This window comes from Camponotus vicinus, unplaced genomic scaffold, assembly GCF_025532165.1.
Source record: "Camponotus vicinus isolate PSW18456_S1 unplaced genomic scaffold, iyCamVici1.0 SCAF_9, whole genome shotgun sequence".
Taxonomy (NCBI): domain Eukaryota; kingdom Metazoa; phylum Arthropoda; class Insecta; order Hymenoptera; family Formicidae; genus Camponotus; species Camponotus vicinus.
Window position 1 is genome coordinate 12,903,541 of NW_028141981.1, and position 23,854 is coordinate 12,927,394.

The 23,854-nt window shown below is 39.9% G+C and overlaps 1 protein-coding gene and 1 pseudogene across 1 annotated transcript; both read right to left on the minus strand.

Moving 5' to 3' along the window:
* Window positions 1-18,020: 18,020 nt before the first annotated feature.
* On the minus strand, window positions 18,021-18,920 carry LOC145976631 (uncharacterized). The gene is made up of 3 exons (XM_083107860.1): window positions 18,813-18,920; window positions 18,344-18,683; window positions 18,021-18,259 (listed from the first exon to the last, which is right to left on the minus strand). Exons 1-3 carry the CDS (start codon window positions 18,918-18,920, stop codon window positions 18,021-18,023), a joined length of 687 nt encoding a protein of 228 aa, XP_082963986.1.
* Window positions 18,921-20,058: 1,138 nt separating this feature from the next.
* Window positions 20,059-21,411, minus strand: LOC145976632 (uncharacterized; annotated as a pseudogene).
* Between the last annotated feature and the right edge of the window lie 2,443 nt (window positions 21,412-23,854).

Consider the following 23,854-nt stretch of genomic DNA (forward strand, 5'->3'; position numbering starts at 1 on the left):
GAATTCTTTTTTTTTGCTCGATGACAGGCCTGCTGTGCAAATTACTATAGATGCATAGGAGATTTGGCTCTCAGTTCTGTTATATCTGAAATAAGCATTTAAAAATATTAATATAAATAACATATTAGAATTTTATAGATTTTATATAGAATAACTTTATTAAAAAATATCAAATCTCATTACGCATATTACAATATACGTATGTATAGTTTATTAAATAGCAAATTATTTTACCGATATGAAAGCAGCAACTTGCATTATAAATGACTTCTTTCACAGCACTGATGGAGATATTACATAAAATATCATGAGACGCTATTTATAACAAAGATATGGAAATCTTTCAAAATCATCACTGAAAATAAGAAAGATCTATTACTTCTTAGAATACTGCTAGGAATGTAAATTAAACTACACTAAATTGCATTCTTATTTCTTATTCAATATTTAAATATAGTACTTACTAAAATTGTAATGTATCTAGTTGAAATTTAAAGAATTTTATTTGGATTTTTTGTTTCATATGAAAATAATATTTAACTTTATATTTAACTGTTATATTTTCTTATCTCCTGATTACATTATATGATATCTGTGCAATGATACTTTATACAAAAAAGGATTTGGAGAATTTACACTTTACAAATTTTGGAGGTCACACTTTAAAAATAAAAAATAGATTATAATGTGGCACTACGAGAGGTTAGGAAATCTGTCATAACAGCAGTATGCAAGACAAAGATACGGATAATGCTATAATAAAATTACTATACAATTATTTACCATGCAAAAAGTAGAAATACACTTACAAATATAAGTTTCTTCCTCTTCTTCCTCTTCTTATAATTATAAATGATCAATCTGTCAGGAAGATATCGGGACGAACTGTGCGCAATTGAACTGTGGGCAAAAGAACTGTGCGCAAAAGTAATGTGCGCAAAAGTAATGTGCGCAAAAGGACTGTGCGCAAAAGAACTGTGCGCAAATTTACTGCATTTGTTATTCATTTATAAAATAAAAAATTAATAAATTGTTAAAAATTTCAAGTCTTCTACATACATCCGCCTATGTTTTTAATTATGGAAAATTGTATTGTGTCCAAAAGCAACGTGTCCAATTGAACGGTGCGCAAAAGATATGTGTCCAAATGAACGGTGAGCAAATGTAACGTGTCCAATCAAACGGTGCGCAATCTTATGTGTCTAATAGCACGGTGTGCAATTGCAACGTGTCCAATTGTACTGTGCGCCAATGAAGGCTTCTCGCTGGGGATATCGAATCGACTCCGAGGACCATCCTCCTGGATGACTTCCAGAAGATGGAGTATGCCGAGGAAGGAGAAGGCTAGAACATGAGATGGGCCTGACTTTTCAGACTCTACCCCTGATCCCTCGACAGCACTAGGACAATGCAAGGGAGAAGTTGAGTGGGCGCCGGAAACTCCGGCGCGGGCCAGTCCACGCCTTGGAAATAATGCAATTAGCAGTTCCCGGGACGTGGGCTACGAAAGTGATAAGGCACTACAAGGGAGGGGTTTTTAATGGGTATACCCAGATCATGCTCCGTCCGGGGAATCCCACATAACCGGCGGGGACGGCCCTGCAGGTATGCGTAACACATTTTTCCCTACGTAGAAAAAAGTATAATCGAGGTACAAACGGATTACATTATTAATTTTTACTTTTTATAAAGTCGAGCGCCAAGTTCACATAGATAAGTTTGATGGATGTCTGCGATGGGGATAGGACCATTCTGCTGTGGACGTAGCACGGTGGAAAAGAGGGGTGTGCCTTATCCTCCGGAAATGCGGAGGCACATTTATCTCGAGTTATGGATGCCCACCGGGCCACGGTGATGTCAAGTGACGGGTCGATGACCCCAAGGTTGACATCGCCAGCAACAGGGTTCTGCATTTCCCCTCGTATAAAAACGCAGATGCAGAGACAAATGACAAGGCGGATGGAAGGCAACGGACAAGTGTTCTTGAACCTGACATCTGCAAACAAGGGTATGCTTTCCCTCTCGTATAAAAACGCGGAGATAGAGGAGACCGTTGATTCATAGTGGAATTGTTACGTCTTACCGACTTCGCGAATCTTTCCTTCCGCGATGACTGCTTAATTCGCCTGTCATGGTTGTAACGTTGAATGTTGAAAAGAATATTGGATGCGTAATTCGGTCGCTCCCGTTCTAGTACACACTATCAGGACTGACGAGACACTAAGAATCTTTCTTTCGAAAGATTGTAACAGCGCGCGCGATAAGAAAGATTAGGCGGTTAGGCTCACGCAACTAATCAGTAAACATTGACTATCAGATATCTGAGTAAAAACACTTAGGAAATAGTACCGATCATCTCAACAAATAATTCTCGTCACGTATCTATGATTTCGAAATTTATCAAGAATAATAAACCACTTAATTCCTAAAATATGAGTGATATTAAGAAATAAATCTTATAGATTATAAATTAGAAAACTATTAATTAACCAGTAAACACTTAAAAAGAGTAAATCTTAAGAAATCGATGACGAACTGAATCTAATCAATATTAAGAAATTGATTAGTCAATAATCGGGAAATCGATCCAAATAAATAAATGTGAAGAAATAATTGCATCAACTGAAAAGATGCGTACGTGACGAAAATTGTTTACATCGGGTATAAAAAGAGGAAGCTCACAGCAAGAATCATCAATAATCCGGGATCAGTAATCCGACCTCAGTAATTCAAACTCAATAATCCGAGTTCAGTTCATTAATACAAGAACAGTCATCAGTCAGTTGGCATCATCGGCCAGTTCAATCGGTCTTCGACAGTCCATCCTCAGTTTGCGTGATGCGGACACACACTTTCGGTCATCGAAAAAACGCCACAAGCATCTCGTCACCCTCGATGCTAAAAATCAGAAGTGCATTGAGAGTCGCAACTCAATCACAACTAAAGTCTTTTATTGCAAAATCGTAAGTCAATCTGATCATTAAATTATTTCATTTCCTTCTTCTTTACTTATAATTTTTATATTTTTAAATCTGACGTTGATTCTCAATAAAATCCTCCTTCTTCCCCTCCATTTTCTACACACATCCACAGTTAATCATGATTTGTTATTCAAGTGAACAAAAATTATTGTAAATTCCAGTCGAGCATAAAAATAAAATAGAGTCACCCCATATTCTGTTCGACTGATGATCTCCGCATTTATATAACACCCGCGAGAAAGCACACATATACAGGGTGATTCAAAATAACCTAATTGTCCTTAAAATGACACATTCTTGAGTCAATTCTAAGATGATTTTTCCTTTGGCAAAATTTCGTCCGACGCTCAGTTTTTGAATTATTAAAAGAAGTAATTAACTTATGACGGGTCGGATACAAGAGGCAGGCAAGAGTGGCGCGATTCACCGTCAGACGCGGGTGCTTACGCGGGACGCCTGCTGCAATCACCTGATCGCTACAGACACACACATGCGAATACATACATTCTCATTCTCTCTCTCTCTCTCTCTGCCTCTCTCTCTCTCCCTCACTGTCTCTCTCTCTCTCTCTCTCTCATTTGCTTACTCACTTTAAGTCATTATTATTCTTACTTAAATTATTATTTACTTATAATTATTATACATTTTCGCTTTAATTACACAGGACCACAAAAAAAAAATTTTATGTACCTTTGACCAGACTAGGTGTATTATATGTTTTTGGGGTCGCTGAAAACGAATCCATAACCCATTTTGCCCCATCACGTCTGGATTTTCCATAACCTCAAAAAATAAGGAAAAAACCGGTGAATCTCAACAATATTGAACCAATACTCTGATCGAACCCCATAACTTCATATCTCGGCAATTTTTTCATATGAAGACACATTATTCGAAACTCTGGAACCCCCAAAAACCTTAAAACCTTATAACCCCATAAACCCATAACGCCATCACCTCAAAACATATAAAAAAAGAAACTTATGCGCTTTGTAATCTAGGAACTCAGAAACTCTGATCCAAATATTCATTTCATCCTTATAATCTCACATTTTTCATGACCATTGAATCCCATAACCTCCAAATCTCCTAACCTTACAGCCCCATAAGCCCAAAACATGATGAAAAAGACTCATATGCTTTTCAACTCCGATACTCAGAAACTCTGATCCAGATTTTCATATTCATTTCAACCTCATAATTTCATATTTCATGACTCAGAAACCCCATAACCTTAAAGTTACGTGAGATGTAGGTTTTTGTTATTGTGATTACTTGCATGCCTAAATTCTGCCGTACTCAGGAACAACGACGTGGAACAACGACGCAGAAATGGTCTACGCTCTTATTGCACGATATCGTTCTTGTAACATTATACTCATCAAAGGCCAAGTTTCCCACCGTTGTAGAGCTGCGGTTGTATGATAACGACGCCTGCGGGCCCGCTTTCCCACCCTGACCAGCCGCCGATACTGGGGTTCCGACACCCTGCATCGTAACAGGTTTTTTACCTGTGCCTGCCATGACGGCATGTACGCCGTTCACCAGGGACTTCGCCGGATAACGGAATCACTCCGTTGCCCACCGTCACCACGTGGAGGTGCCCTGGTGGCAGGCACAGATGAAAATGACCTCAAAAACTATAAACTAAATCTCATCAACTTCAAAATTATTCGGTTTCTGGGTCATGAAACACGAGATTAAAAGGTTGAAATGAATATCTGGATTAGAGTTTCTGAGTTTCAGAGTTGAAAAGCGTATGAGTCTTTTTCATCATGTTTTGGGCTTATGGGGCTGTAAGGTTAGGAGATTTGGAGGTTATGGGATTCAATGGTCATGAAAAATGTGAGATTATAAGGATGAAATGAATATTTGGATCAGAGTTTCTGAGTTCCTAGATTACAAAGCGCATAAGTTTCTTTTTTTATATGTTTTGAGGTGATGGCGTTATGGGTTTATGGGGTTATAAGGTTTTAAGGTTTTTGGGGGTTCCAGAGTTTCGAATAATGTGTCTTCATATGAAAAAATTGCCGAGATATGAAGTTATGGGGTTCGATCAGAGTATTGGTTCAATATTGTTGAGATTCACCGGTTTTTTCCTTATTTTTTGAGGTTATGGAAAATCCAGACGTGATGGGGCAAAATGGGTTATGGATTCGTTTTCAGCGACCCCAAAAACATATAATACACCTAGTCTGGTCAAAGGTACATAAAATTTTTTTTTTGTGGTCCTGTGTTATTATTTTAAATTGTACTGTTTTTTTTTTACGAGAGGGGAAAATGCATTTTATGCATACTCACCGGACGGTCCGGTGAGTTATGTGGGACTCGAATACCAAGTCGAATTACCAACTCGGTACTCCCTACCCACTAAAAACCTCTCTCTTTCGCGAATTTTCTCTAACACTGTTTATTTGACATTCCGAAATCTGTTTTCCCACAACACTAAAGAATAGTTATTATTACCTTGTTCGATGTATTGCTGTAATTCCTTGAGAAATGAATTTTCTGATAGATCGTACTTTCACTCAAATTGAACGTAGATATCACGTTCTAAAGGACAGAGATCCACACTAAATAATTAATCGAAAGTTCTTTTTTCTTTTATAAACTGTATTCTTTTATAAACTTCAACATAATCACATTCATTCACTCACTCGATAAGACGAGAAATTTACCAATGACTCTATCACTAATCACTATCAATCACTGTCGAATAATCACTGTTGGCAATTAAAAACTCGATTAAAGAAAGAAACGCGCACATACGTTATTACACGACGCGACGACGCGACAACGCGACGGTATTCACCCGGCGACAGCAAACAATTTTTGGTTATGGTAGGTTACGGTAGGTTAAGGTACTAACAGCGCTGTCGAACGTGAACATGTGTTTGATTGTAGACGCGACAATTTAGCGTACAATATTATTATCATATGATATTTATACATCGTATAATTATACATCGTATATTTGTTTTGTAACGGGCGGTTTTTCGTGTACCGCGGAAAAGCAATTATGTGGATAGCCGTCGGATCCAGGTGGCGGAATCAATAATTCGGTAACGCGGAAATGTGTGTGCAATAAGTATTTATTGTTTCCTGTGTGAATGTGTGTGTACAAATGTGTTGTGTATACGCGTGTATATGTGCGTGTATAAATGTATATGTACAGATGTGTCGAGTGTGTGTGTGTATAAATGTATCAATTATTTCCGGGCGCGATGCACTCGCCCGTTTTCCGGTATCGGCGCGTTATCGCGTTCTTGCGACTCGTTGTGCGTGTTTTTGTCGCGGTTTTTATGCGCGGTTCGTAGCGCTCAGCTGTTCGGCTTTAATTCGGTCGGCTTTAAATCTCATTCGATATTCGGATCATCTTTCAATAATTCCCAGATGAATTGCGGGTTTTTTGGAAGGCGTCGCGACGCTAGCGAGCGTCGGAGACGGCTCTCGTTCCACCTCGTGAAGGCGCGATGCCTAAGGATCTTGGTTCGGAGGCGATTTCACAGGCGCCGATATCGATCGGCGGAGGCAGCGTTCTCACTACCTTCTGGCCTTGTTATTCTCGCAAGGATTTCTCTGAGCTGCTTTGCTTGCCTTCTGACTAGCTTGGCGCTTGAGAGGATCGCAAGGATCTCCCGGTTGTGCCGTCGAGAGCCCGTTTTATACTCGACTAATTACTCGCGCCGGCGTATTCGGTAATTACCCCCACCGAGCGGCGGTAAAAATCGGTGCGGTTCGGGTCCGCCTGGGGGAGTTCGGGGTGCCGAACGCGGGTTCTCAGCCGCCGGTAACGGCTCCCGACGGCAGTCTCTCAATAGTTGAGAGTCCCTGCCCGGTTGTTCTCTAAAAAATGGGCGCACTGCGCCTCTGCCATTGCCCGACCGATGTTCGTCGGGCGGCAGCTTCCGGCCGGTGTTCGCCGGGAAACGATGCATTCGGGAGTGCATCGTTACATCACCCCTCCCCCCGCTAAATAACGCCTGAATTCGAGGCGTGGCCGGTTCTTCGGGCCTAACGAATACGCCGGTGATAGCGTAGTTTGCCGTCGCGGCTAAAACGCAGGATCCACTGCCCGTCTGCGGTGCGTGGGCGGTATCGACGCGACACGTGGACCGCGAAGTGCGGGACCTCAAACACCAGGCCCGGTTCGACCTGGACGCGAATCGGCGGTGCGGGAATCGGGCCCATCGGCATCAGCAGCTCTGGTACCGGCTCTCTGGATGCTGCTATCGGCTGGTTTTCCCGAACCGGTGGTGGCGGTTGGCGCTCATAGGGCCTCGGTTGACGGCGTCTCGGCGGCGGCGGAGGCGATGTCGCCAGGATAGCGGCCTTCCTGGCATTCTCTCGGTCGGACCCGTGGCGGCCGGGGCTTCTCCGCGGGCTGCCCCGTTGGTTCCGCTGGTACGGTTTCTGTTTCGGCCTCCTCGGCCAAGTAGGCGTCGATTGCGGCTACGATGTCGTCCGGTTCGCTCGACATTTCGTTGCTTTGTGAGCATGATCTCGGTTGTTTAGCGATTATTCGGCCTCGTCATCGCTGTCGGTGGGGATGAGGTCGTCTTCTCCCGGATTGTTTTTGTTTTGAGTCGTTGCCTTGAGGTCTTGAATATGTACGTGTCGAACCCATTTTCCCCGTTTGCTCCTCAGGTCGACAATTACGGGGGACACGTATTTCTTCACCTCGAATGGTCCACCGTATTTCGGCGCTAGTTTAGCATTGAAAGCGTCGGCTTTCTTTGACAGGGGGTGCTCTTTTTTTAACACCCACTCCCCTAGCTGCGGTTTCCAGGCCTGACGCCGCAGGTCGTAATATTTCCGCTGTCTTTGAAACGCCTGGGCCAGGTTGATGCGCACGAGCTCGTACGCCTCTTGTAGTTTCTGGTGCATCGCGTCTGGTGTTTCTTGCGTCGTATTTTGCTCCTCGGTTTCGGCCGGCGAGGCGAGCTCTCTCCCATGATTTAAATATGCAGGCGTGTACCCGGTTGCGTCATGCACGGCCGTATTGTACGCGAATTGTAATTCTGGCATATGTTCGTCCCAGGTGCGGTGGTCCTTGTCCACGTACTGGCTGATCATTGTTTTTATCGTTCGATTCGTACGTTCTACCGGGTTGCAATGTGGTGCGTACGCCGGGGTGGTTACATGTTTGATTCCGCTCTCCGCCAAGCGTTCCTCCAATTGTTTTGAGCGGAGTTGCGTGCCATTATCCGTGAGAATCGATCCTGGACGGCCGTGTTTCAGGATGACGTGGTTGGTGATCGCCTGTGTTACGGCATCGGCGGTGACACGACGAAGAGGCACGAACTCGGCCCACTTCGAAAATCTGTCCTGCATGGACAATAGCCACGTATGCCCTCTGCGAGACCGTGGTAATGGTCCTACCAGGTCGACTGTCACTTGTTCCCATGGTCGCGTGATGTTGGTCGCGTGCATTTTCCCAGCTGGTCGGTGTTGATTCGCCTTGTGTTTCTGGCAATTTTGGCAAGCCTTGACATAATTTGCCGCCTCGCGGAACATTCCCGGCCAGTAGTAATGTTCGGCCATTCTGGCTATGGTCTTGGCGATTCCCAAGTGCCCGGCGGTCATCATGAGCCTTCTCGAGCACCCTTTTCCGGAGCGGTTGTGGAACGCAGACCTTCCACTGCTGTGCCTCCGGTGTCTCCTTGAAATCGAGGCTGTGCAGCACATGTTTGTAGAGCCTCCCTTGCTCGATTCTGTATTCCGGTCTTGCGGCGGGATCGTCTTTTACCTCCTGGAGGATACGCTGATACCAGCGACAGCGAGTAGTGCGGGCGGCACAGCTCTCGGGTTGGCGCGATAGTGCGTCCGCGACGCGATTCAGAGTCCCGCGGCGGTACTGGATCTCCATGTTATATTGCTGCAGTTCCAATGCCCATCGCCCGAGACGTCCCGTGGGCGAGTCGATTTTTCACAGCCACTTCAGGGCCTGGTGGTCTGTTATGACCGTGAAGTCGTATCCTTCCAGATAGTTGCGCATTCGGCGGATGCCCCATACGACGGCGAGACACTCAAGTTCCATTGCGCTATAATTTCTCTCGGCCGCGTTGAGTGTGCGACTCGCGTAGGCAATAACTCGATCGCCTTCTTCGTAGCGCTGCGTCAATACGGCCCCGAGTCCGGTACTGCTGGCATCCGTTTGCAAAAAAAAACGTCGCGTGAAATCCGGGCAAGCGAGAACGGGCGCGGAAATTAATCGCTCCTTGAGAGCGCGGAACGCGTTTGCCTCCTCGTCCCCCCATTTCCATCGGGCGTTTTTACGCGTTAGTTGTGTCAGCGGAGCGGCTATGGTTGAGAAGTTCTCGATAAACCGTCGGTACCATGACGCCATCCCGAGAAATTGGCGGATTTGTTTTATCGTTGTTGGCTCTGGCCAACCGGCCACGGCACTGACTTTCTCCGGGTCCGTCCTGATCCCGTCTCGTCCCACTACGTGCCCCAGATATTTTAATTGTTCGACGCAGAATTTACACTTCTCCGGATTCAGTCGAAGACGCGCTTCCCGGAGTCGACGAAAGGTTTCGGCGAGCAGCTCGAGATGTTCCGAGAACGTGCGGGTAACGACGATTATGTCGTCCAAGTACACGAAGACGTGCGGTTCGAGGTCAGGTCCGAGGACGGTATCTAATAGCCGTTGAAAAGTGGCGGGCGCCGAGTGCAGCCCGAACGGCATGACCCGGAAGTGGAAAAGCCCTTTTCCGGGCACCGTAAAGGCGGTAATTGGTCGGCTCTCCGGCGTGAGTGGTACCTGCCAATACCCGTTCTTAAGGTCGAGAGTCGATAGATAGCGGGCCCCCCTTAACTTATCTAAGGTGGCGGTCACCTGGGGTAGCGGGTACGCGTCGCGGTGGGTCACCTCGTTCACGCGGCGGAAGTCGATACAAAAACGGGATTTGCCGTCTTTCTTCCGGACCACCACTATCGGTGAACTCCATGGACTATCGGAGGGTTCAATAACGCCTTGCTCCAGCATTTCTTCCACTTCGCGGTCGATTATGGCCTGCATGGCCGGATTCCGCGGCCGGTACCGCGGAAATGCTTGATAGGTGTCGCGTCTTTCAAGCGGATTCTATGTTGGATTCTCCCGGTGGGTCCGCCGATTTCTCCGAACTTCCGGAGTTTCCCCTCTAAAAATTTCTGGAGCGCTCGGTGCTCCTCCGGTGTCTGGCTGGCCAGCCCCTTGGCGGCCCAGCATTGACCTCCCTCCCCGATAATGGACAGGGGCGGTGTCGGAACCCTCAGCCTTAATTTGGCCTGAGCGTCGATCCCGAGGAGGAGATCACTCTCCATCTTGGGCAGAATCGTGAAGGTGTGCGTGACCTTCTTGCCTCGTACGCAAAGGGGAATGGCCACGGTCCCGGGGACGTCCGCCGGCGTCCCGTCCACCAGCAGGATTTGTCCCCCTTCCCCTGTTTGTTCGGTTACTCCTTCCCGTCGGAGTGCGTCCACGGTGTGGCGGTTTATGAGGGAGACTTCCGACCCGGAGTCGATCAGGGCGTCGAACCGCCGTCCCTTGATGGTCACGTATATGTGCGATCGGGGAAGAAACCTTACGCGGAATCTTGGGCGGGGGTCGCGACCGTAAGATCCCCCGTCCCTGATGCGTTTCCCGGACGCGAATGACATTCGGAGGTCAACACGCCGTCCTTGCCGCACTGGGAGCAGAACTTTAAAGCCGGGCGCCGGCTGGGCCCGCGTGTGCCCCCGCTGCTTGCAGCGCCAGCAGCATTCGCGCTTGTTATACGCGGCGGCGACGGTCGGGGTCGGTTTCTCGCGCTTCTTCATCTCTCGTTTCTCCCGCTCTATGTCTTCGAATTCTTTTGCCCGGGCCTGCAACTCGGCGATACTCCGGATATCGTCCACGCGAACATACGTCTTGTAATCGGGATGCATATTCTCGTATATTAAGTCGAGCTGCTTTTCGCGCGAAAACCCTCCGGCCCGACGCATCAGTGTCATCATCACCGTGGAGTAGCGTGTAAATTCCTCGCCGCTCGTCTGATGGCGACCCATGATTTTTCGGCGCAACGAGGCTGCGTATCGCCGTGGAAAAAATTGCAGATGAAATGCGCGCTCAAAGTCGTTCCACGTCCGCCAATCCTCGCGGTGGTTCCGGTACCACAACAGCGTATCGCCCTTTAACACCTCGGGCAACCCCTTTAGCATCTGGGGCCCCGAGATCCCATATCCGTCCCTGAGTTCGCGGAGTCGCTTTAGGAACGCGGCAGGGTCTCGACCATCGAAATGGCAACCCCACTTCCGGATCTGATTGATTATCTTCGCGTCCGTGGCCGGAGCTTCCACGGCATGCTCATGTTGGTTGGGAGTGGTCACCGTAATGCACGGAGCCGGCCCCATGCTTGCCTCCCCCATCGGTGGTTCGAACTCGTCCGGATTATCATCGACAAACGTACTCATTCGGCGACGGAGCTTGTCCAGCAGTCCGGAGTCATCGAGGTCGTATGACCGTAGCATGGCCGCCAGCTGGGCCTTCGGCAGGGCGTAAATCCACCCCTTCATTCTCACGCGCCTCCCTACGCACACACACCTGCACGGTTTTCTATTTAAACGGTCCCTGTTCGGGCGCCAATGTAACGGGCGGTTTTTCGTGTACCGCGAAAACGCAATTATATGGATAGCCGTCGGATCCAGGTGGCAGAATCAATAATTCGGTAACGCGGAAATGTGTGTGCAATAAGTATTTATTGTTTCCTGTGTGAATGTGTGTGTGTACAAATGTGTTGTGTATGCGCGTGTATATGTGCGTGTATAAATGTATATGTACAGATGTGTCGAGTGTGTGTGTGTATAAATGTATCAATTATTTCCGGGCGCGATGCACTCGCCCGTTTCCCGGTATCAGCGCGTTATCGCGTTATTGCGACTCGTTGTGCGTGTTTTTGTCGAGGTTTTTATGCGCGGTTCGTAGCGCTCAGCTGTTCGGCTTTAATTCGGTCGGCTTTAAATCTTATTCGATATTCTGATCGTCTTTCAATAATTCCCAGATGGATTGCGGGTTTTTTGGAAGGCGTCGCGACGCTAGCGAGCGTCGGAGGCGGCTCTCGTTGAAGGCGCGATGCCTGATAAGGATCTTGGTTCGGAGGCGATTTCACAGACGCCGATATCGATCGGCGGAGGCAGCGTTCTCACTACCTTCTGGCCTTGTTATTCTCGCAAGGATTTCTCTGAGCTGCTTTGCTTGCCTTCTGACTAGCTTGGCGCTTGAGAGGATCGCAAGGATCTCCCGGTTGTGCCGTCGAGAGCCCGTTTTATACTCGGCTAATTACCCGCGCCGGCGTATTCGGTAATTACCCCCACCGAGCGGCGGTAAAAATCGGAGCGGTTCGGGTCCGCCCGGGGGAGTTCGGGGTGCCGAACGCGGGTTCTCAGTCGCCGGTAACGGCTCCCGACGGCAGTCTCTCAATAGTTGAGAGTCCCTGCCCAGTTGTTCTCTAAACGTTAAAAAATGGGCGCACTGCGCCTCTGCCATTGCCCGACCGATGTTCGTCGGGCGGCAGCTTCCGGCCGGTGTTCGCCGGGAAACGATGCATTCGGGGATGCATCGTTACAGTTTTAAAATTAATTAGAATAAATAAATGTTTAATACTTTCACTATTAATGTTAAATATTATTTATTATTAATACTAAATATTATTATTAAATATTCTTAAATATTATTATTAATATTAAATATTTATTTATTATTATTAAATAGTATTATTAATATTAAATATTTATTTATTATTATTAAATATCTATTTATTATTATTAAATATTATTATTAATATTTAATATTTATTTATTATTATTAAATATTTATTAAACTATTATCTGATTGAAAATCGATAATCAATAATAATATGAAAGTAATATGAAAAAATATCATTAAATTCTGGCGTTTCAATCTCTCTTGGTTTTTTCTTACGGTTTTAAAAACGAAAGAAAATGTTCCAAATGTTCAAAAATATTGGTCGCTCTGAAAAGAGCGGATTGTTTCTGATCGCCCCAAAAAGGGCGGATTAATTTAGAAATCATAGTGCTCGAAATAGCCCCCCTCCATCCTAACGCAAGCTCTCATACGTTTTAATAAATTTTCTTGGACACTTTCCATTATGTCTTCTTCGGTAGACCATATGGCATATCGTAATCTTGTTTCTAAATCTTCAATGTCTTCAGGGAGCGTTTTATAAATTTTTTCTTTGCAATATCCGCAAAGAAAAAAATCCCAAAAACTAAAGACTGTTTGCTGTCGCCGGGTAAATATCGTCGCGTTGTCGCGTCGTCGCGTCGTGTAATAACGTATGTGCGCGTGTCTTTCTTTAATCGAGTGGTTTTTAATTGCCAACAGTGATTATTCGACAGTGATTGATAGTGATTAGTGATAGAGTCATTGGTAAATTTCTCGTCTTATCGAGTGAGTGAATGAATGTGATTATGTTGAAGTTTATAAAAGAATACAGTTTATAAAAGAAAAAAGAACTTTCGATTAATTATTTAGTGTGGATCTCTGTCCTTTAGAACGTGATATCTACGTTCAATTTGAGTGAAAGTACGATCTATCAGAAAATTCATTTCTCAAGGAATTACAGCAATACATCGAACAAGGTAATAATAACTATTCTTTAGTGTTGTGCGAAATCAGATTTCGGAATGTCAAATAAACAGTGTTAGAGAAAATTCGCGAAAGAGAGGGGTTTTTAGTGGGTAGGGAGTACCGAGTTGGTAATTCGACTTGGTACTCGAGTCTCACATAACTCACCGGACCGCCCGGTGAGTATGCATAAAATGCATTGGTTCCGTCCCGAGTAAAAAGGAATTAAATTCCCTTACCGAAAAGGGAACCACCGAGCGAACGTTCGAAAAACAGAGTAACAGCGACTCAAAGAGTGTCGTTTGCCTGTTTTTCGAGCCTTAAAGTTTGTTCGACTCGAGTCGCTTACTTCCTATTGCGACTTTGGGAAAATATATCTGTGTTACACCCATCCTTCTCCGGGTTTGGACGTAACAGAATCATCACGGCTAAATTGCGTGGTCTAACCGGTGAAGGAGCACGTACCTAGACCGATTTCTTCAAACACAGAGCGACCGCACGCCTCTGTAGTAAGCGGGAGGGCACTTCCCTCCTCTCTTTTTTTTGATATCGCAATGGACATGCTTTATGCATATCTTCACACTCTCGGGGGAGAGGCGAGGATTATGTGGGACTCCCGGCCTGACCTGACCTGACGCGGTCCAGCCGGTTTACCCACTAAAACCACTGCGGTGACCTTTCACGCGCAGAAGGGGCAGGCGGGGACCCGGGACTCTCAATTGCAATACTTCGGAATCCCCGCCTAGTTCACCTCCGCGCTTCAGACCCGTCTTAACTTACCGCCGGGTCTCCTTCCCGGAGAGAGCGAGTATTATTGCCCTCCCCTCCATCTTGACGCGCGTCCTTAAAAGGGCGCTCCCAGACACAGAGCGGACCAATACCCACATCCGTCTCAAATGGCCCGAAAGCCATAACCTCTTTGCGAGCAGCAGCCCGATAATCCCGACCTGGAGGGAGGATAGAAATCCTTAACGGTTTCAGGCAGCCGGACAAGTGAAGTCATGGCCACCAAACCCTATCGGTGATGGGCTATACACCCAAGGATACCGAAACCCTCTTCCCACTTCCCAAAGGAAGAGAGGGAATACAATGGTGCGCTCTTAAATCCACTCCAGAAGTACTGGGAGCCTCACTTCGTCAAGGTGGCGCACTGTCGGTGAGGAGGAGCGGAATCACCCACCAGATGGCACAGATATTCACCGAACACGGCTGTTTCAGTGAATATCTGTGTCGAATTGGGAACGAGCGTATCACTGAGTGCCATCACTGCGGTCACCATTGTGACGCGGCGCAGCACACGTTGGAGGTCTGTTCGGCCGAGAGACAAATATTGGGTGCGTTCAGAAAACACAACAGTTGTGCAACCGTTGAGTGAACGCTCACTGAACGCATATGATCAGTATGATACATCGCAACATGTTCAGTGAGCAGACGCCATATTTGTGAGCGGATTTGAAATACGCTCACTAAACACAACGTGTTGTAAAGCTAATGATTTTAAAGAGTTTTGCATCACATAACCTGAAAGGACAGGTTGGAGATACGGATCACTATCCGGTGATACGGGGAAAGAAAGTAGTTTTGTGTTCCGTTACAATGCAGAGTCAGCAGGCGAATGTTTACGAAGCAGTATATGAATATAATAATGCATATTATAGTATTACGGATACCACAGAAATACACGAATGGTTAAAAAACGGTAAATATTAAGCTTATAATTTGACGTTTTTCGAGTGCTTACTTAATCTATATTTATTTGATTTTTTTCAGATTCAAACTATTTAGCAGAATATGTAGCAAAAACCACTACTGCGCCTGTACTTGTATCAATTTATGAAAATACAGATACTTTATATTTATCTTGATTTGAAAAACTAAAAATTTTTAACATCATTCAAAACCAATGTTTAAGAATACATTTAATTCTATGTAAATAAAAAAAATACCATTATATAATGAAGTAATATTATCATAATTCTTTTTTACTCTTTTCAGATTCAGAACAAAGCAATTTTTCATGGACATCGAAGTCAACAAAACTCTTTCTTCAAGCTTATGGAGAAAGAAAAGATAGATTTCGTGATCCAAAGATAAAGAAGAAACAGTTATGGTCCGAAATCGTAGAAGTATTAAAACAACATGGATATAATGTGGATGTAGAAACACTAGATCGCAAAATGAGAAATATGAAAAGATCATACAAAACCATCAAAAAAAATAATAAAAAAAGCAGTACAGGACTAGGGCGTGTATCATGGGAGTATTATGATACTTTAGAAGATATTTTTATCAATGATCGAACAATAAATCCTGAAGTTACGTTACAGTCAAGTTTGGATACTACAATCTCATCATGCCAAGAAAATTTGACATTAGAATATCAAACATTTCCAAAGGGTAATGAATTAGCAAACACATCTACAGCAAATTTGTTAACTCCATCTACAACACCATTATTCGATAGCACGAACTTGCAAACTACATCTTCATGTATAGACAGTTCGTCACTTTCATCATATGATTCTCCTCAAACATCAAAAAACTATACTTTAGTCAGAAATAAAAATACTTCTTTGCACAATCTAAGAAAGAAACAATTGGAAATAGAACAGAAAAGGATTGAAGCAATCAGTTGTATGGAAGAATTCTTGAATAACAGTAATAAAATACAGGAGAAAAGAAATAATTTAATAGAAAAATTGCTCTTATCGTTTTCTTCATCAGAAAAATCTGTGGACAAGCGCAATACTGAGTAATATAGTATTATTATAATATTGATTATACAGGGTGTCCTAGACCACCAGTACACCCCTTTTCTTTCAAAAACTAAGCATTTTAGAGAAAAACGTTTTCAACAAAAATTGTATGGTTTTGAGGGGAACATAAGATGGTGTCATTGGTTTGACCTTGGATGGCATCGTTAAGGTGAGGTCAAGGATACCTTTAATTTCTTAAATGGAACCACCTATTTTTTATTGCATATTCTTATAGCTTATGTCGAGAGCTTTCCAAAACACTATAATAAAGTATATTTCCATCAAGTACTTTTCGAGTTATAAGGCTTGAAATAATTTCTTAATTTTACATAAACCATAAAATATCTAGTAAAATATTCATTTTTCGATTATCTTACCTTAATACTTTTATGTATAAAATAATGAGAGGAATCGATTGGTGTAAAGAAAACACATAATTGTTTCGAAAAAAAAAATGTAATTGTTAATTGCAAATTACATTTTTTTTTTCGAAACAATTTTGTGTTTTCTTTACACCAATTGATTCCTCTCATTATTTTGTACATAAAAGTATTAAGGTAAGATAATCGAAAAATGAATATTTTACTAGATATTTTATGGTTTATGTAAAATTAAGAAATTATTTCAAGCCTTATAACTCGAAAAGTACTTGATGAAAAAATACTTTATTATAGTATTTTGGATAGCTCTCGACAAAAGCTATAAGAATATGCAATAAAAAATAGGTGGTTACATTTAAGAAATTAAAGGTGTCCTTGACCTCACCTTAACGATGCCATCCAAGGTCAAACCAATGACACCATCTTATGTTCCCCTCAAAACCATACAATTTTTGTCGAAAACGTTTTTCTTTAAAATGCTTAGTTTTTGAAAGAAAAGGGGTGTACGGGTGGTCTAGGACACCCGATCGAGATCTGTCATATCGACATGATATAGACACATTTGAGCTTGCGCAGTAACCTCTCCAAATAGTCTGGTGTCTTATTTCAATTTATTACATTGTCATTTTTATTTTAATCTTAAAAGAAATTGGTAATATGGCATATTCATTTGAAAAAATAAACAATAATCCTTGGCTCGCAGTACAAGATGTAGTTGGAAATGCAAACACTTGGCCAAAATTCATTCGAAAAATATTTTGTGACAAAAAATTAACGGATCATAATCGCATGATAATAGTAAATTTTGCATATTTAAATGGAAGAAGAGTTTTTACATGAAGTTTTAACATTCACGTTAAATCATGCATACACAAACGAAAGAAGACGCAATATTAAAGATAGGTTTCTGTATTTAAATCATGAGGTAAATCTTTTATTTGTAGTTAATGTAACTATATCAAATAAGTGTTATATATTTATATATATGTTTTTCATAATTTGTAGGAACTCGGACGAAATCGACGTAGTCGTGTTTATAGTTACAACATTTATTTTAAAGAAATATTAGATTTAAATTTTAATCCACGAAAAATAAATAATTAATAAGATACAAATCAATAATAAATAATAAAAAAATATTGCAGCATAATATTTGACTTTCTATTTATAGACTTTTCAATATACCAATTATTCTCTGCTTTAAAAAAGCATAAACTATATAATAATTTATATTTTATTAAAGCAGAGAATAGTTGGTGTATTGAACATGCAAAACAAATTTGAATTATTTATGTTATCTTGTAATTAATTTTGTTTCACCCTCCGAGACATCTGCTTCATTGATACACATTTTCGATGGATACAATTCCGCAATCGTGCAGAAAAAACTATTCAACCGTTCTTCATATTTATGAACGCGTTTGAAGAGAAATTCTGCTAAATATCCCACTATGTGTGAAGAGCGAGTTCCATACCGTGGGATATTAGCTCTCACTTTTCTCCAAACACGTTCAATATGTTGAGTGTGAGCTCCTGCATATATAAAACAAATAAAAACAATATTACATTTAATATTGTTTAATTTGTAAGATTATATATTTAAATGTCTGTACTTACCGGTATCTGGGTCAACAAAGTTCATGGAGTGATTCACTTTCAGATGTTGGAAGGCTTCACTGTTTAAACAGTCATATGACCTCCAATAATCTGATATTATTGTTGTCCCAGGTAAAATCCATTCTTTTATTAAATTAAGAAGAGTTTTTTCTGTACGATCTGAAATTGGAACGATAAAAACTTTACGGGTATTGCGCTCATATCCACCGAAGATCCAATTTCCTTTAACTATTCGGCCACGATTATATTTCCTTTTGCCGATTTTTGCTTCATCGATCTCGACAATAGTATTGGGTCCTCCAAGTTTTGTTGTATTTTTCTCAACCCAGTGTAAGCAAACCTAACATATTTTTTAAATTATAAATTATACAAATATTTATATTTAACGTATCAATATAATAATACTTAACATAATAACATTAATATTAATATATTAAATATGTATTAAATTATATATTTATATATTTACTTCTCGGCAAAAGGGAACCCAATAAACAACTGAATGAGAGGAAATTTTCAATTCTGTACACAAGAAGTCTTGTCGAGGAGGTCTTAACATGATAAAAAATGCAGTCATTCTGCATATCGTTTCCAAATTTAATTTTGATTTGCCAAACCAAGTATCAACTTTTGCACTTGCTTTAAAGCTGCATTGTTTTTTTTTATATATTTCTTATGTTTATTTTTTTCTAATTTGTTTTTTTTATATATTAAGTTTTTTTTTATAATTTGTTTTTTTTCTAATTTGTTTTTTTTTATATATTTCTTATGTTTATTTTTTTCTAATTACTTTTTGGCAACGAAATGAGAGATTACTTCCGTTTATTTGTAATTTGTTATAGCACTTTGCACAATGTATTTCGTCACTTATAAAATTTTTTTTAATTAAAAAATTAATTAATTTTTCTTTATCGTGAGTTATTGCTAAAAACTCATGCAACTGCATTTTTACTGATACTAATGTACAATGCCTTATGATAAAACAATAGAAAATCATTTTGAATTGTTATATTTTTGACTTACCTATATCAGATTGCTGTTATGTGACCTATTCAATTGCACTTTAACACCACATTTGTAATTTCACGCACTTTTATGTCACTGCGCAAGCTCAAATGTATCTATATCATGTCGTTATGACAGATCTCCTAATCCCGTAACTGTCAACTTTAGTACTTAATAACTTTTTTCCTAATTGAGAGCAACAATTTTAACTTTTAGATTCGTATTTTACGCACCAAAATAGACAAAATTGTTAAGTTTCAACAAAATCGGTGAGGAAGCTCCTCTCCTTCATAATTACCATTATTATATATATTTAATTTGTTCTCAGAAGATAATTTAATTAATTGTGATATTCATTGAATGCAAAAAAATGTTTATACGTTTTGTTTGCATAAGTTATAGTTTATGTAGTTTAAGTTTTGTTAACAACACGATATATATAACATATTTATTTCAAATGAGAAATGTTATTTAAAAAGTTTCTTTATTTTATTTAATAAAGTTTAATTTTTTAATAATTAATAAAAATTATTATAATAAACAAATACTAAAAACTTTAGAAGAAAAATAAAATTTATTATTCTTTATTTCATTTACAAATAATCTTTCTGTTATATATATTTGTAGCTTTAAATTAAATAAAACTGAACATGTTTAAGCTAAGTCTAATTTTGTACCAAAAAATCAAAAATAAAATTTTAAATAAAATATTATGCAAATAAATGCATGATGTTATTTCTTTTTATTCCTGCCAAAGCATTTTCATTATTTTGTTCATATACATTATTAATATTATTTTCTACCAGAAATTGATTATCTATTTCTATATCTTCTTCATAATCTATCTCGCCTCTATCAATCATAAAGTTATGTAATAAGCAAGCAGCTCCTATCATTTTTTGGCCAAGTTCGAAGTCACTGATGTCTAAAAAGAGAAGCCTTCGAAACTTTCCCTTCAAAAGTCTAAAGGCTCTTTCTATTATGCTACGAATACATGACAATTTCATGTTATATATTATTTGACTTCTTGTTAAATGACCAGGGTCTCTAAATGGTGTCATTACATTTTGTAATAGTGGATATGCTGCATCTTCAATTAGATGTTGATGCGATGGCAATAATGGAACTTCTTTATTTGTCAATTTTCTATATGTCACTTCGTTTAAAGACGTGAGCATCATGCATACGTCTGGGTAGTCCAACATATATATGTATAAATCGTCCTTTATGATCACATATACCTAATACAAATTACATATTTTATAAAATATTATAATAAATAAAAAATAAAATAAAATAGATAAAAAATAAAATATAAAAAATATATACAAAATATACAAAATTGTAATATATTGACAAATATATTTAATAATTACCCAGCAATATAATAGAATGGAAACCCTTTCTATTATAAAAATCGTTCACATTATGAGGAGGTGCTTTACATGATATATGACAACCGTCTATTGCACCTATAACTCCTGGGAAACCCCGTGAACGTTTTTCAAAAATCTTAAAATAAAAAAGTATGCATATACACACATAAAATTTAAAAATTTTTTTAATTATAAAAAAATTTATAAATAATATTCAATTTTTTTAATTATAAAAAAATTTATAAATAATATTCAAAGATTATATAAATTACTTACGCTAGATGAAATGTTACACTTATTTCTATCCGGCCATATAATATAATGAGGCATTAACTCAATTAAAATAGTGACAATTTCTTTTAATATGCTATGGCCAGTACTTTTCGCTAATTCAAATCTATCTCCTACTGCAAGATAGCTCTCTTGTTTTGCTAAGATCCAAATTAAAAATAAAATTTTTTTCCTTAGTGGTACAATACGATTTTGGTGTTTTCTTCCTATTATGGCATTACCAATTATATTTTCTAATTCCTAAAACACACAAGGTTTACTATTATTATATATAAGATTTACTAATATTATTATCAAATTATAAATATTAAACTATAAATAATTTTATAATTTTAATTACTGACTGTACATAACATATTAAATTGTTTTACATACATCTATTGCTGTTGGGGTCATTCTAAAGTGTTCCTTAAATAAACTAATATTATATGATGGGATCATTTCCTCAAAATAATTTTTATTTTTTCGCGTACACCACGACCTTGTACAAAATGATTATGTGACAATTGAAGTGACTCTTGCAGTTCGCCAATTAAATATTTTATAATGTTTCTTTGAATAATTAAATCTTCATCATCTAATAACGCTATGGTTATTAAATTTATCATATCTATGTTGTTCATAGAATTAGTATTAATTGACGTGATAATACCTTAAAAGAGATAAATTATTACACAATTAATTATAAAATATATTCATATATCAATTATAAAAATTATAAAATATATTAATTATAAATTTTATAAACAGATTATGATACTAAACAGGTTATGATACGGCGCGTGACGTAAAACTATCCAGAGAGAATCGTTCGAGACATAACTTTTCGCTTAGTGAGCGTTCACTCAACGGTTGCACAACTGTTGTGTTTTCTGAACGCACCCATTGGTGGCCGCAGTGGGGGCGGACCTCTCGCTCCCGGCCGTGGCGGCAGTAACGGTCGGGAGTGAGGGTGACAGTACACGAAGCGCGGAAACGCGGAACGCGGAAACGTGGAAGAGAATAGTAACTAGATTCCCGCGTTCCATTCCGTCTGTTTTGATTGCCTTGTATTACATGAGGCAGATTTTGAGCGGAAAAGCGGAACGGAAAATTATAAAATATTAATTTTTTTAACGATATTTATTGATTAAAATGCTTATATCCAATAGATAAGCTGAAAAGATAAGCATATTAATAAAAATTACAATTAATTAAATGAAAACAATGTTAAGAAATGAATAAAAATGTTTATTTGTCACTATACCATTCCGCTTTTCCGCGCAAATTGTGTTCCATGTAATATAAGGAGAAATACTCGCGGAACGAGCGCGTCAAATTGTTAACGTGGATAATATTCCATCAAATTTCGGAGTCGAGTGAAGAAGAACGCTTTCATATACATATTTCGATTATTTTATTATTTTAAAAATAACAGTATAATAATGGATCTAAATATCATATTGATGATTATTATGAAGTATCTCATACAAGCAAGAGATGAACCGATGAGATATGCAAAGATAACTATATAAAAAATAATTTCAATGTATATTTTGTACTTGCGTTACAAGAAATTGCAAGAAGACAAAAAGGACCGTACAATATAGGTACGGCCTATTTTTACCGAGAGAAGAAGACTTCTTCAAGGTGCTAGCGACAATCTACTTGTGGAGATGCGATTGATAGATCCAAAAAAATATTTTAACTATCTCAGAATGTCACCAATAATCTTCACCGAATTATTCAATATTGTTGAACCACTCATCGAAAAACAAGATGTAGTTCGAAAACCAATACCAGCCAGAACGTGATTAGAGGTAACTATATGATGATTAGCATCTGGCGATAGCATGACATCACTATCGTTTGCTTATCGCAGTACGTTATCACGAATTATTCCGGAAACTTGTCAAGCAGTTTGGCTCTCTCTAAAGGATAAGCTTCTAATTGATCTGAAGAAAATTGGAGTACAATTGCAGAAGACTTCGAAAGAACATGCCAGTTTCCACACTGCATAGGCGCTATCGATGGGAAACATGTCGAAATTCAGGTATATATATATATATATATATATTATAAATTTATTTATAATAATTCAGGTTTAATATATTAACATTGATGACGCAATGATGCTATGAAATGTATGCTTTGAAATGAATGTGTTTATTACAATGATGGTTTTCAATTGCAGGCACCATCTCATGGTTCGTGCTACTACAACTATAAAGGAAAGCATAGCATAAACCTGCTCGCAGTAAGTGATGCCAAGAATCGCTTCACTATTGTTGATATTGGAGCAGAAGGAAGGCAAAGCGATGGAGGTGTTTTTGAAAACAGCGGATTATCGCATTTACTTGAAACGAATACTCTCCATATCCTTTTACCTACGCGTCTGAATAATATGGATTTAGATTTTTCGTACGTTTTGTTGAGATGAGGCTTTTCCTCTGAGCACATATATGATGCGACCATACCCTCGGAGTGGACGATTAAATATCAGCAAAAAAATTTTTAACTATCGTTTGAGTCGAGTAAGGAGAACAGTTGAATGTGCTTTCGGAATTTTGGTTGTAAGATGAAGAATATATCGTCAACCTATTATTACACGCACATCTGCTGCTGTAAAAGCTGTACAAGCAACAGTTATCTTGCATAATTTTATTATTAATAAAGAATTGGACTTACTACTTGCAGAAAGAAGGTATTGTACAAGACGAAGAGCTTAATCTCCTGGCTACAAGTAATGGACTAACAGATGTAAATTATAGAAATACTTCGCAAAAGTCCGCAACAGTGAAAATTCGAGACAACTTTGCTCATTATTTCGAGCATGTCAATTCTCTATCGTGGCAGTGGG

Bases quoted from the DNA above. Each gene is read 5' to 3' on its own strand.
- LOC145976631 (XM_083107860.1), bottom strand. From the start codon at position 18,920: ATGACTGCATTTTTTATCATGTTAAGACCTCCTCGACAAGACTTCTTG. The intron at 18,684-18,812 runs GTAAATATATAA...AAAATATGTTAG, and splicing joins GGGTTCCCTTTTGCCGAGAA to GTTTGCTTACACTGGGTTGA. The intron at 18,260-18,343 runs GTAAGTACAGAC...TTATATATGCAG, and splicing joins CTTTGTTGACCCAGATACCG to GAGCTCACACTCAACATATT.